Source organism: Pongo pygmaeus, chromosome 1, assembly GCF_028885625.2.
Source record: "Pongo pygmaeus isolate AG05252 chromosome 1, NHGRI_mPonPyg2-v2.0_pri, whole genome shotgun sequence".
Classification (NCBI taxonomy): Eukaryota; Metazoa; Chordata; class Mammalia; order Primates; family Hominidae; genus Pongo; species Pongo pygmaeus.
Genome location: NC_072373.2, coordinates 79055618 through 79071653, shown reverse-complemented (window position 1 = coordinate 79071653; position 16036 = coordinate 79055618). Strand labels below are relative to the sequence as shown.

Sequence of the window (16036 nt, the reverse complement as noted above, 5' to 3'; positions counted from 1 at the left end):
ATGCAAGGTGACTTTAATGTAGAAACTTTCTCAGCTATGTTCCTATATCCCTAACACAGATTTGTAGGCTGCTATTTTTTCCAAATGTGCCATTCCCTTCCAACTAGACTTCTTCCAAATATTCCTGAGTGGCTACCTGAGGATACCCAGAGATACTTTTACTTTTTACTGGTGAAGACCACTCTGGTAGTTGGGAGAAGAAAAATAACTTCTGAGTTAAATAAAAGTCTTCTTCCAATACTAGAAAGAAAAAAATGTGTTGTTATATAGCATTTCAACATCCAAATGCCCCATGTTTATTAATGTTCCATATATTTTATATATCAGCTACTCACACATGGAAATTTCCAATACTCACATAGCATACAATTTCTAGTACCTACATAGTGTGTGGAACAATAAATCTTACTGTTTCCATCTATTTACATATAAAATGTATTCAATATTGGGTTTTGTTTTGTTTTGTTTGAGACAGGGTCTTGCTCCTTCACCCAAACTAGAGTTCAGTGCCACTATCTTGGCTCACTGCAGTCTCCACCTTCTGGGCTCAAGCAATCCTTCCATCTCAGCCTCTCAAGTAGCTAGGACTACAGACATGCACCACCATACCTGGCTAATTTTTGTTTTGTTTTGTTGTATAGAGATGAGGTCTCACTATGTTGTCCAAGCTGGTCTCAAACTCCTGAACTCTAGCAATCCTCCCACCTTGGCCTCCCAAATTGCTGGGATTATAGGTGTGTGGCACTGTGCCTGGCCCAAATTATATTTAAATATGATGTTTGGATAACTTGTAGGTGTCAGCTAAAATAAGAACCAAGTCACATCATGCTTGAGTCTTCTCCAACCTATTTCAAATCACAAAGGCATAAAAGTCTATTTTTTTTAACATAGATAGTAGTAAGTAGCAGCACTTAAAATAGCAATTACTGTCTACTTCCATCACAACTATTCAGGTGGATATTCACAAATTATTGCTTTCAATGAACTTAAAGCAAGTTAGAATAAAATATATTCATGTTATTACATTCTAAAAGACAGTGGAAAATTGAAAAGTATACGTACAATAGTATCCCAAAACAAGCACTGAAAAGATAATCTATAAATAGCTAAGGCAAGAGAAATTTAAAATTTTAGAGGTGAGAATTTTTCTAAATGTTCACCATTAGAATAGGAAATAAAACTTTTTATAAATAGGGGGACAAAACTATTAGCCAGGGCTATGTTCTTTTTGAAAATGAACTCAAAATCACACATCCAGTGAAAATAAGTCCAACATAATGAATTCTCAAGCAAAATCACATTTAAGCACAAAGAATATTGAGGAAATGCAGCATTCATAAACATGGAAAAGCAAGTTTTTATAAAATTAAATTTATAGCTTTTCCTCCTATAAACATGGTAGGAATTATTATAGAAAATTTAAATATTATAGAAAGTCACTAAAAAAATACTCATTCTACTTCTCAAAGAGAATTACATTTTTATGTTTTCATTTGTCTTTTTCTTTGTATATTTTTAAATATCTGAGATAATGCTAAAATTCTTTAAATATGTGTGGCATTTTACAATTTGATGTTAAGTATTTTCTGTGTCACTGATTTATGTTCAAGGAATTGAAACCTAATTAAAAGTAACTTTTAAGCAAGAAAAAAAACTATAGACGTTAGGTAAAATTTTATCTAAGTCTGGCTGACTGTGAAATGTTTTTATGTTTCAGAATTTATACCACAATATTTTAAATATATATGAGAACATTCTTACAACCTTGGTGTCTAAAGACCTCTACAAACTACAGATCTTAAAGGTAAAGGGGAAATAAGTAGTTTAATTTTCTTGTCATAAATCTGGTATGCTCACTATGCTTCACTTTCTTCTCATTTCCTATATTTGCATCTCCTTCAAGTATTTGATGACTGAAAGTTTCTTTACCACAAAAGAGTGAAATGTAGTCACTTCCCTTTATTTGAATTACAGGGGCACACTTTTAGGAATTTAATTTGGGAAGGACAGCATCAACAGGTGCTTGAGAAACCAGGTCCATGTGGTGATATATGGGTGAACACAGTTTGAAGTAGCAGAGAATAGTATTAGAGAGCAGTATTAGCCTAAACTACCCTCAAGTTCACATGGCAATGAAACCATGCTGTGTATGTCTGTGTTCATGCTTCTTCCTCATCAACTCAGGTGCTAAAGAAAATGCTGAGCATTCTATCTTCATGGATATTACTGTCCCAAAGAAGGCCTAACAACAATTCAAAACCCTATTTTTCACAACTGAAATCTCACTTCATTTTTTAATGTCCCAACCAGAGACAGAAGACTGCACTGCATGTCTTATGGTCTTCAATTTTGCATTCCTAACATGTTGGCATCAGAGGCCAACTGTCTAGAAGTACTGGAAAAACAGATCGATTTATCCTTCCAGGAGCATCTATGAGCTGTATAAATCATAAATACACACAAGAAGCAGTATTGGTATTTATGAAGACAAAAAGGAATTTGAAGGAAAATAAAAATGTATTAGGCTAATTTGTGCCTAATTTGAGCGGACTGTTTTTTTTTAATTCATTTAAAAAATGTTATCCACTAGCTAGCCATATGCAGAAGATTGATATTGGACCCCTTCCTTACACCATATACAAAAATTAACTGAAGATGGATTAAAGACTTAAATGTAAACCCCAAAACTATAAAAATCCTAGAAGACAACCTATGCAATACCATTCTGGACATAGGAACAGGCAAAAATTTCGTGAAAAAGACACCAAAAGCAGTTGCAACAAAAGCAAAAATGGACAAATGGAATCTAATTAAACTGAAGAGCTTCTGCCCAGCGAAAGAAACTATCAAGAGAGTAAACAGACAACCTACGAATGGGAGAAAATTTTTGCAAACTATGCATCTGACAAAGGTCTAATATCCAGCATCTATAAGGAACTTAAATTTACAAGAAAAAAAAACTCCATTACAAAGTGGGCAAAGGACATAAACAGACACTTTTCAAAAGAAGACATACATGTGGCCAACAAGAATATGAAAAAAAGCTCAACCTCATTGATCATTAAAGAAATGCAAATCAAAACCACAATGAGATACCAACTAACACCAGTCAGAATGGCTATTCTTAAAAAGTCAAAAAACAACAGATGCTGGCAGGGTTGTGGAGAAAAATAAATGCTTATACACTGTTGGTGGGAGTGTAAATTAGTACAACCATTGTACAAAACAGCGTGGTGATTCCTCAAAGACCTAAAAACAGAAATACCATTTGACCCAGCAATTCGATTACTGGATATAATATATATCCAGAGGAATATAAATTGTTCTGTCATAAAGACACATGCACACATATATTTGTTTCAGCACTATTCACAATAGCAAAGACATGGAATCAACCTAAATAACCACCAATGGTAGACTGGATAAAGAAACTGTAGTACACATACACCATGGGATACTATGCAGCCATACAAAAGAATGAGATTATGTACTTTGCAGGAATTTGGATGGAGCTGGAAGCCCTTAGCCTTAACAAACTAACACAGAAACAGGAAACCAAATACTGCATGTTCTCACTTAGTGAGAGCTAAGTGATGAGAAAACATGGACACATATTGGGGAACAACAGATACTGGGGCCTGACAAAGGGTGGAGGTTGGGAAGAGAGAGAGAATAAGGAAAAATAATTAATGGGTACTAGGCTTAATATCACAAGTTTATCTATATAAAAACCTGCACATGTACCCCCGAACTTAAAATAATAGTTAAAAAAAGTTGTTATCCTCACAACCCTTCACCGTGATTATGAATCCTCCCCTTCCCTGCCCATGCATGCTCTTTTATTCACTCCATGACACTATCAATAGCTTCCATTTATTGAGTTAAGCATTGACTCCATGTCAGGCACTAAATAGAATATGTGGGTTATCTCATACAATCCTTAACATAATTCCATGAGGGGTTACTATTAATTCTTCCATTTCACAGATTTAAAAAAATGAAAACGGAGAAAGGAGCGGTAATATATATAATGCTAATGTGTGGAGGAGCCCCTCTAGCTTGGGAGCCTGTTACTTAACCACTTTGTTCTTATACCTACCATGCCTAAAAGCTTCCCTGCTTCTCAAAAAGGGCTGAAACCTCACTCCTGAAAAGGACAAGGCAGAGGCTGACCCCTCTGAGAATTAGAAACTCTTTCACCTTAGGAAATAGACTTCAAACATTTTTCACAATGGGAGCAAGAGAAGGAGAAGAGGTTTGGCCAACCATCGACATAAATATAGTAGACCCTGACAGATTGCCTTAAAGAAGGCTATTAATGGCGATTGGCATATGAGGCATATGCAGTATTCTTCCCTTCTCAAGGTTGTAAATGTGCCCTTGCCTCTGAGGATTAAGAACAGCTAGAAGGTGCAGCTAAGACAGATTTGAATCAAAATTTGCAAGAACTTTCTAACCAACCTGCCTCCAGTAATGTACTCTCTAACCATGAGCCAGAATATTTGAGTGGTGAATTGGCAGAGGAATTCTGGAATAAGATGATATTGCAGGATCAGACAAGATTTTAAGTCTCTTTAAAGCTGAAAGGTAGATTGTCATTTAAAAATAAAAGGGAGAATACATACTTTGAAAGAAAAAGAGGAGGCAAAGCAGCTGATAATCATATCATAGCCTCGTACTGAACTATTCATGGTGCCTAAAAAAGTGACTATTATAGTGGATATTAGTAAATACTTTTTGAATAGAATAAAATAAAATAAAACCCAGATAGAGTTTCCATAGTAGATGAAGTAGTATACCAGATTCTTATTGTCTGTGTTTTTGAGATAAATGTAGGTTAAGTGTGAAATAACCAGGAGAATGTAGGAATGCCTGAATTGGTGAAGTTGGAGAATAGAGGAAAGGTTCTTGGAAAATGGAAATTTCATGGTTCTAGGATGACTTTTATGTTTCCAACAGGAAATGCTCGTGTGGATGAGTAAAGATAGCTCATATCTGCAAGAGAGAATAATGGTGATCATCAACAAGGTGTTAAGATTTACAGTCAGGAAAGTCAGAAAATATGTAAGTCACAGAATATAACGATGCCACCTGATTCTGAAGACTGCATTTCCATAGTGCTGCTTTCCATGTCTTGGGTCCTAACAGTACTTGACAGGTCCTTGGTATTATTGTACTGGTAGGTTGGTTGGGATATCAGAAAAGGAGTCAATATTCCACCTGACTTTTTGTCAATCAGAACAGAGTTTCTCAAACAATTGGTTAAGATGCATCATGCTTTATGCAAAGAGCATGAGGGTGTTAAAACCAGATTCTTGCTGACTCTGAAATTTCCCTCTGTAGACCACAATTTGTAATCTTTAAAATTCTTCCAGCCTTACCTGTCTTCTTATGTATTACTTCCTAAAATAATTTGAAAGCTGTTATTTATTTTAAATTTATACACGTAATCCTCAAGTTCTTTCATTGTGAAACATGCTAGAGGTAGAGCATAAATCTCCCTTTACTATCCTCTCCACACCAACCCTGTCCTTGGCCATGTCAGCATGATGTGTGCCCTACCAAACCACTTTCAGTGTGCACACCCACATATAAAACACACTGAAATACATAGCTTTATTATTTATTGTTTCTTTACTAAAGTTATATTTACATATGGTTCTACAATTTGCTTTTTTCACTGAAACGATACATCCTACAGATATTTTCATGTCAACATATGTAGATTCATTCTATTATTTTAAATACAGTATATAGCCCATAGTTTTGACATATTATGATCCATTTAGCTATTTTTCAGTTGATGGACATTAAAGTATCATTTAGTTTTTTCTGCTTCAAACAATACAAAACGGGCATCTTTGTGCAAGTACATGAGTGTGTACCTGGAAAGGCTTAGAAAGATAATGGTCAGATAAAGAAGTATGATAGGTTAAAGTTTAGTAACACAAAATTGTCCACCAATTTGCATTCATGTAAATATTAAGGTGCCCATTTCCCCACATCTTCGCAAATACTGAGATACAATCAGAATTTTTAATTTTTGCATTTCAGATGGAGAACAAATAGGTATGTCACAATCACCAATATTTACTGAGCTTGTCTATACTTTGAATGACATCATAGCCTGCCTTCTCAAAAACCTTATACTACCTATGAACATTTCCCTTTTGTGGATACTGTATATTCAGCCTGTTTCCCAGCTCATCCTTCACAGCGATTTGTAAACATACTCTGCTAATTACTTATCTGATTGCTCGAGTCACTTCAGGAGGAGATAAAAGTAAAGAGGGTGAGAAACATGCATTCATGATGTTATCTTTATCCATTTTCTACTGCTTGTACAAGCAGTCCCCACATTTATTGAGATGAAGAATCTAGATCAGCTTTGTAATACATCTGAATTTTTACTATTTTGTTTAAACTCAGCTTTGGAACATAATACAATTTACTTAGATGGGGGACACAGTCCAGGATGTTCTTTGTATCACGCTGATTCCCTATTTCAGTGTCCAAAAAAAGAGAGTGAGCGGCTTATTTCAATCTTCTGATTCTCTGACCTGGGAAGGCAGCCTTTCTCTAACTTCTAAAATAGCTCGAGTTATACATTTGGCATCCAGAAGGTTCACCATTGAAAATTTTGCAAGTGGGACTTGAAATTAAGTGTATCTCACCACTCAAGACTTTTCTGCACAGCTCCTAAAATGTGTATATACTCAGCAAATATTTGATGACAATTGTTTGACTAGATCCTAGTCACATGTTTCTCTCTGCATTTGATATATTCTAGTGAGTTCCACTCAAGTAGCAGATAGACGTTTTGGAGTTTCATCTTCTATCACTTCTTTCCATTACTGTAGTAGAGTTCATTCTCCTTTGCATACATCCCATCCTTCAACTGCAATGGAATAAATATGTAAATTCACATGCGTAGCAGAAGGTTCTCATAAATTGTTAGTTGAGAGTTCCTAGCTATAACTCAGATTTGTTCGAGAAACCCAATGGAATAACCTACTACTCAGTTCTGCAATGTTCACTAAGTGCCGCCAGGTGGAAGCACTTCAGTATTTTCCAGAACATTGAAACTAGAGCTAGAATCAACCAGCTCATCACAATCAGGGAAGCATAAAACTTCAGTAAGTTCGCTTTCTCTTTAAAATAATGTCTTGTAAAGATGATTAAGCCCGTGAAATTAATTGGGGAGGCAAATATACAAAACAAAAAAATCAAAACACATTGTTGACAAATTAAAATCTGAGATTCCCACAGCCCTAGTCTGTGTATCTCTGTATCTGACACGTTGTATATCATCAATGAATATTTGTTCTACCCTTCTCTAAGTGCATCCACCTCATTTGTTCTCTGGTACTGTTCCTACATTGGATAGACCTTTTTCTCCATAATAACCCTAGCCTAGGTCCTCCAGAGTGTCAGAGATTCTTGTCCTATTGAACAATTCTGTCATTTTTATCTTGTCATAAACATTTTTAAAGTGATGATTTGTCTCACATGACTCATGTGCCCATCAGGGTAGAGAAACTCCTACACTCAAAGCACATGTTCCTTCAATTAAATGGTTCAACTTTCAACAGGCAAAGAAATGTAAGTTAAGCATGTCAACTTATAGCATTAAGATTTTTTTTTCTTAGCTTTGTTCCTTTGGCACATCAGCATTTAAAAATGGATGGTGGATTTCCAGCTAAATCTAACAAATTGCCCACGTGTATATATCTCCTTCTTCTCCAGAGTCCCCACAAAATGATGGTAATAAAATATTTTAAAAGTATAAATACACAGCAACAAAAAGAATCAGTGAAGTGTTTTCAATGGGCTAGTGATGCCAACAGATTTCTGGAAGACAGATTAGGTAGAAGATAAAACCTAGCAGGGGAATTGAATGGTGGGAACCCATGAGCATTAGGGTAGGAGTTAGCTGAAAGAAAAGTAGTTTGCCCTGTAGAACCCTAGAGAGTGAGTTATGAAAGGCCAAATAATGATAAGGGCTGGGAGTCAAAGGCAGGCTGGAAACACATGCATTAATTCAAAGGATTAATTGAAAGCATGTACAGAATAACCTACGTTGTCTCGCATTCCTCTTGACACACACTGGCAGACAGAAGTTGAGAATTTTTCTTTTGCAAAAACCATTGTTAAGCTCCCTGAGAAAACAGTCTTGCATTTTATCTAGATATACTACAGCATGACCCCAGCCTCCCTCCCAGCTGCTCTAAAACAAAGTACAACAGGTGGCAAGCCTTGCTCACACACAAAACCCCATCAAGAGGCGTTACATCTTAAATATTAAGCAGCAACCACACTTTGTGAAATTTGGGGAAACTCTCCAAATAAAAGAGACCGACAAAGGTAAATAAAGAAAAAAATTACTATTAAAGATAGAGAGACAGCTGGGCTTTGTGGCTCATGCCTGTAATCCCAGTGCTTTGAGAGCCTGAGGTGGGAGGACCTCTTGAGCCTAGGAGTTCTAGGCTGCAGTGAGCTATGATCACGCCACTGCAGTCCAGCCTGGGTGACAGAGTGAGACCCCATCTCCAAAAAAATTAAAAATAAAAATAATTTTAAAAATAAAATGAAGAGATAATGCAGGGTACAGATGAGAAAGACACAGGTACATACCGAAAGGAAATATAACTAAAGTGAGCATGGCCTATACATTGAATAATTTTATCTAGTCATGGTGAGACCATATAATTGATTTTCAACTTTTAGAATTAATCTGTAAACCCAGCACAGGAAAACTCATATGAGTTACTGAACACAATGTAAATGCTATGAGCTCAAAAGTGCAAAAATTAAAGTGCAGAGAATAGTTTAGTGGTTCTTCAACAAGTTACACATAGAATTGCCATTTGACACAGAAATCTTAGGTATATACCTAAAAGAATTTAACAGTTGTTCAAACAAAAACTTGTACAAAGTGTTCATTGCAGCAAAATTCACAGTAGCTGAAAAGTGCAATCTAAATGTCCATCAACAGATAAATGAACAAATAAAAGGTAACATACTCATATGGCATATTATCCACTCAAAAAAAGGAATAAAGTTGTATACATGCTACAACATGCATAAACCTTGAAAACATTATACTAAGTGAAAGAAGCCAGGCATAAAAGGCTACATTTTGTATGATTCTATTTATGTTCCTATTCTGTTTTATCCTGTTACATTCCTATTCTGTTATTCTGTTCTATGAAACAAGAAATAAAAGTATTACTATATTAGTAAAACACAAAAGTAGAAGAATTAAAAATAATATACTATGATGAGTAATGTTCTCTATTGAGAGAATTGTGGCAAAGTGAAAGAATGGAATTGAGATAGACAATGTCTCAAACTGATGTTAGAAGCGAAGGTGCATTGTTTATAGAAACAGGGGCAACTTCCAGAAGAAGCAGCTGAAAACCATAGAAGTTGTTGCTTCTGGAACCTAGCACTTAAAACTATCATTATTGTTAAGATAAGGAACTGGAGAGGACAGATCCACAAAGAAAAGGCACAGTTAAAAGGGCCAGAAAACTAAGCAGGAATACTTACATTTAGGAGTGAATACCGAGAAGCTACTTTTCTCCAGTTTTTAAATATTTGCTTCTTTTTAGTACTTAGGTAGATTTTCCATAAAGGCAGGATATATCATATTGAAAGCTCTCAAAGTCTTGTCTTAGAGGAGGGGTAACTGTGGTTGTCACGCTTCTGAAGGGGCTTGGCAGAATACACATCAGTGTGCTCCACGATCCACGCTGCCTTACTCCTCTCTCAGTCTACCTTGGGTCATGTCCCACTCCCTAAACATGCCTTTTTAGTTTGTGACAGTAAGTGGATATGCAATCTAGGCATGACCACACATACTCTGCTAGAGACATACACCTAGATAGATCCTAACTGGCAAACAGAACAGAAGGAAACCACTAGGAGCTTCATTTACAAAAACATCTCCTAAGAACTACACATCTAACAAGCTCCTGAGCAGGGATAATCAGAGAGGACATTTGAGGCAAAACCTGTAATATAAGATGACTGTAAGGCCAATCCCCTGTAAGTGGTGCTCAGCTTCAATGAGTTAAGCTGTGAGAAGTACTACTCTTCTTTCATACCCAGTAGAGAGAGAAAACTTGCTCCTTTTTCTCATGCCCATACACTAAGATCTTGCCATCGAGTAGGGGAAAAAAAAAAAAGAATGCAAACCCAAAAAAAAGGACATCCAGGGAAAGAGAGCATTTCTCCCTAGGGCCTAGAGCAGAGGCTGTCTGCTCCCAGATTCTCCAAAGCCACAGAGCTCCTAAAAGGGGAAGGACCAGGCCAGTCTTTGTACGGGTGGAAAAGAATACAAGGAGAATATCCACGGAAAAAAAGAGATTCATAATCTCTCTTCTCCTACCGAGATCATCACTCCCCACATCACAATTCAATTATGGCCTTCGCCCATGACCTAGACGACCCAGGTCACTTCATATTTCTTCCTTAGGAGTTTCTGTGTGTGTGTGTGTGTGTGTGTGTGTGTGTGTGTGTGTGTGTGTGTGTGTGTGTGTGTGTGTGTGTGTGTGTGTGTGAGAACAGAGTGGGCAGGGAGTGGTGAGTTAAGCCATGTAAAAAGGGCAGGGAAAATGAGGCATGAAAAAGGTCAACAGAAGCAGAAGCAAGCCTTGGGATCCCCCTAGAGTTTACCATCAACAATTGCTCCAATCATCAAAGCCCCTACCTAGGAAAAGTACTCACTTGTCTTGGAGGCAAGAACTATCTGCAAGCCATGCTGCTAGTTTGCCAAATCTACATTTAATCAGAGCCCTTCTTTGTCTAAAAAAAGACACGCAAAATTGGTAAAGGGCACTCACACTTTCATAAGATCAAATGCCTTTTCTACCTTTCCTCTTTTCTCTCTCTACTCCCTTCTCTGTTTGGATATTATCTAGCCAAACAGGTCCATTAAGGTGAAAATCTAAATATTTGATCAGTCTAAGGGTTGAAGAAGTTGTAGAAAGAAATACAGAAATATTTTGGTAGTAGCTTTGACATCAAAAGCAAATGCTCTGCATTTTAAAAAATGAATTTCCTTGAGAGGAGTCAGAATAACTTCCAGAGGGAAAGTGGCATGCCTCCTCAGTGACTTGTAGAAACATCTAGTGTTTTGTATGTGAAGAAGGAAGTACTAAAGGTTTTGGAAATACACATCCCACCTTACTTTTCTATGTCCTGGGAATTTGCTACCTGCAAGTGACTACCCACTTCATGGCATAGAAACTAACATTAGTTGAGTCACCATTATGTCCAAGTACTTTCCTAGGAATTTTTCTTCTTGTCATCAGTGTTATCCCTTACTCTCCACAATAACTGTTACAAAGTGGAATTTATTATCTTCATTTCACAGATGAGGAAATTGAGAGTCAGTAACGGGGCCAGGATTTGATTACAGATATTGTAAACTCTGAAGCTTATCTTAGAATCCTAGTCTGATTTATAACAGGATCAGATGCATGCAGACATTTTCATGTTGGCTATGCATAGCAAATGCATGTTCTCCTTTGTTTCTCCATTAGATAAGTGTTGATGCTCCATGTTTGGGTCTCCTGGCAGCAGAGCTGTCTCTTTTGTGTTCCCATGAAGATCCCTCAATTGTACAACAAGCATCTTTGGGAATGTGTTACCTCCTCTACATTGCACAGTGTCAGAATGGTAAGAATGGTTCACCATCTTTTCTCAGGATTACTAAGAATATGTCCCTCGTTATTCAACTTATGGGTCCTGGGAAGGCTCTACGTCTGTTAATTTCTAAATCCTGCCCCAAGAGTCATGACTATACTTTCTAAAATGTGACTTTTAATCTTTTTAGCATTGTCAAGAAATTTTGGTAATAGTGTGGTTGGTTCTTCAAGATTTATAAAGTACTGTGCTTAGATTACTTGAGGGTTAATGGTAGGGAGAGGAATGCTGGGTGGATCCAGGGAGGAGGGAGAAGGAGAGAGTTTACCAATGGGACTTTAAAAATGCGGTATTTTTTTCTGTCTAATTGAGCATCTGATAGACTACTCAGGAGATTCTTGCTTCAATGGTGGAGAAAAATCAGCCTAGGATTAAAATAAATGTTGCTACAGCTTGTCTAACAAAGCATAAAAGCAAGACCTGAAAGTATTAAGCTATTTCCAAGTAATTTAATTGCATTTTAGAACAAAGCTTAAAAATATTTATATATTTGTAAGGGGTGGAGCCTCTGTCTATGGAGCCTATGCCTCTGTTTCTGTCCAGGATGTAATAACAGAGCACAGATTTATTCTACTTACACTCCTATAATAAGCAACCTTAAAAATATATATAGTTTTTGGCAGCGTGAGGTGGCTCACGCCTATAATCCCAGCACTTTGGGGGGCTGAGGCAGGCAGATCACACAGTCAGGAGATCGAGACCATCCTGGCTAACACAGTGAAACCCCCTCTCTACTAAAAAATACAAAAAAATTAGCCAGGCATGGTGGCAGGCACCTGTAATCCCAGCCACTCAGGAGGCTGAGGTAGGAGAATGGCGTGAACCCAGGAGGCAGAGCTTGCAGTGAGCTGAGATCATGCCACTGCACTCCAGCCTGGGTGACAGAGCAAGACTCCACATCAAAAAAAAAAAAAAAAAAAAATATATATATATATATATACACACACACACACACACACACACACACATATACAGTTTTCAATTCATTGGACATTAAATAACAAAGGACAATGACTCTTGAAAGATGAGAAGATAAGAACGAATGAGGTGGGGTTTGTAATTGCCTGAGCTTAACACCTAGAGTACATTTCTAAGAGCCAACACAAAAAGAGATAAGCCAGTGGTCTCATCAAGTTAAAAAGACAGAAATGGGAGTCCAGAGAGGTCAACAGCTAGAGTTGAAAGGCCAGGGTACCAGAACAGAGTACATGAGTGCATGCACACGCGTACACACACACACACACACACGCACAAACCCACAAACTCGAGATCTGCAGAGATCTAAAGAGAGCCCCCTTTAAGTATTTAGCTGAGTACTAATGAGAACATGCATGCGAGTAAACTGCCTGAGTTTGAAGGGTAGGAAACAACAAAAATGATTAGAGAAAAAGATCCAGTGCTCAACAAAGGCTAGTGATAATGCCTGTGCCTGTAAGCCAGAATTTAAAACCTTATAATTCACAAGTACCGAGGTAGAGTACTCAGACGGGTTTTGTCTCATTAGGAGAAAAAAAATCATCCCTAAACTGTTTTAGTGCTACTTAAAAAGGCCTTAAAACAGGATCTAAAAGTATCACTATCTCCAAATATTTTAATTACTTACCAAAACAAAGCTGAAGAATACCCCTAGAAATAAAAAAAAAAAGTTCCTGCACTCAACAAGTTAAAATTAACAATGTCTGAAATCCAATAAAAAAAAAAAATTATTAGGTTGGGTACGGTGGCTCATGCCTGTAATCCCAGCACTTTTGGAGGCCGAGGTGGGCAGATCACCTGAGGTCAGGAGTTCGTGATCAGCCTGGCTAAAATGGTGAAACCCCGTCTCCACTAAAAATACAAAATTAGCTGGGCATGGTGGTGCGTGCCTGTAATCCCAGCTACTCGGGAGGCTGAGATAGGAGAATTGCTTGAACCTGGGAGGCAGAGGTTGCAGTGAGCTGGTATCGTGCCACTGCACTCCAGCCTGGGCGATAGAGAAATGGCACAAATGTTAGAATGAGTAGAGTGTGACATTAAAAGAATTATTATAACTATATTCCACTTATTAAAGGAATTAGAAGATAAAAACATCTTGAGTAGACACAGAAAAACTCCTAAAAGACCTATATTGAACCTCTGGAGGTAAAAATTACAATATCTGAGAAGAAAAATTCTCTGGCATGGATTAACAACAACTTTGCAGAAGAAAAGATTAATGAGCTTGCAGACATAGTAATAGTAATTATCAAAATTTAAACAGAGAAATAAATGACTGAGACAAATAGAGCATCAGTGAGCTATCAGGCATGTCTAATTTGAGTCTCTGAAGAGCCTAATACATATCTTATTTGAGTCTCTGAAAGTGAGAAAGTGAGGACAGAAAAACAAATTAAAGAATAATGACTGAAAAATTTTCAAATGTAATAAAAGCTATAAACTCACACACTGAAAAGCTCAGCAGAGAACAAGAAATGTGAAGAAAAGAACATCAAGGCACATCATAATTAAATTGCTTACAACAAGTGATAAACAAAAAAGTCTTAAAAGGAGCCAAAGAGGAAAAAGGACATTATATATAGAGAAACAAAGATAAGGGTGACAGCGGATTTCTCACCAGAAATGACACAAGTTATAGGCAATGAAGGAACATCATAAAATACAGAAAAGAAAAGTCAATCTAGAATCCTTAAACCAGTAGAAATAGCTTTCAAAATAAAAAGTAAAATAAAGACATTTTAGATATACAAGAGTTGGTAGAATTAATTACCATAAGATCTTTAACTGCAAGAAATGTTAAAGAAAATTCTTTTAGAAAAGGAAATTATACCAGAAGAAAATCTAGATCTACTAAAAGGAATGAAAAGCACTGGAAAACTTCAGCAATATAGATAAATATTCATTTATCTTTCTTATTTAAATCTCTTTAAATGATAATCAACTCTTTAAAGCAAAGATCATAACAAAAGTAAAATGTATAAAACAATAACACAAAAACTTAAAAGGAAAAATGTATAAATGTTTTAAAATTCTTCTCCTATGCACAAAGTTATAAAATAACACTTGAAAGTAAACTAATAAGTTAAGGATGTATCATCTAAACCCTAAAGCCACCACTAAGATACTAGAGCAAAAAGTTATATATAATAAGCCAAAATGGAGCTAAAATGGAATCATAGAAAATAATTTAAAATGAGGCAAAAAAGAATAGAAAAAAACAGATAACACAAAATAGGAAACAAATAATCAAGAAAAATTTTTAACACAATCATAATAAATGTAAATATTCTAAATACCCCAAATAAAAAGGCAGATTGTCAGACTGAATAAAAAGCAAGCCTCGACTATATGCTGCCTACAAGAAACTCACTTTAAATATAAAACATACATGAATTAAATGTTAAAAGTTAGAAAATGATATAACATGTTAACAATAATAAAAAGAAAATTGGAGTGGCCACATTCTATTATTATAAAAAGATATATTTTAGAGATAAGAATGCCTCCAGTGAAAAGAAAGTCATTTCATAATGATAAAGGGATCAATTAATTCAGGAGACATAACAATTCTTTTTTGAATAGATTTAGGAGGTACAAATGCTGATTTGTTGCATGGATATATTCAGTAGTAAGCATCACCTAAATAGTGTACATTTTACCCATTAGGTCCTTTCTCATCCCTCACTCCCCTTTCACCTTCCCACTTTTATGAGTCTCTAATGTCTATTAATCTGCTCTGTATGCCCATGTGTACACGTTATGTAGTGAGAACCTGTGGTATTTGACTTTCTGTTTTGGGTTATTTCACTTAAGAAAATGACCTTTTTTGCCTCAATGATCTAATACTGTCAGTGGGATGTTGAAGACTCCCACTATTATTGTGTGGGATGCTGAAATCTCTCACTATTATTGTGTGGGAGCCTAAGTTTCTTTGAAGAACTCTAAGAACTTGCCGTATGAATCTGGGTGCTCCTGTGTTGGGTGCATATTTATTTAGGATGGTTAAGTCTTCTCATTGAATTGATTCCTTCACCATTTATGTAAATGCCCTTTTTTGTCTTTTTTGATCTTTGTTGGCTTAAAGTCTATTTTGCCTGAGATTAGGTTTGCAACCCCAGCCTTTTTCTGTTTTCCATTTGCTTGGTAGGTTTTTCTCCATTTCTTTATTTTGAGCCTGTAAGTGTCATTACATGTGAGATGAGTCTCTTGAAGACAGCATACCATTTGGGTCTTTGTTTTTTATTAAGCTTGCCACTCTGTGCCTTTTAATTGGAGCATTTAGCCCATTTACCTTCAAGGTTAGTGTTATTTATGGATTTGATCCTGTCATGATGTTAGCTGATTAATT

General features: G+C 36.3%; 1 protein-coding gene across 2 annotated transcripts in view; it reads left to right on the top strand.

Annotated features, from left to right (window-relative positions):
* MROH9 (maestro heat like repeat family member 9) overlaps positions 1-16036 on the top strand; it is a 111375-nt gene that overhangs the window by 24490 nt on the left and 70849 nt on the right. The window contains exons 6-8 of one of the 2 annotated variants that reach the window (XM_054501681.1): positions 1718-1804; positions 4960-5064; positions 11550-11685. In XM_054501681.1, coding sequence (XP_054357656.1) covers positions 1718-1804; positions 4960-5064; positions 11550-11685 — 328 coding nt within the window. The remainder of the gene's footprint in view (positions 1-1717; positions 1805-4959; positions 5065-11549; positions 11686-16036) is intronic. The other variant, XM_054501686.1, reaches the window with a different exon arrangement.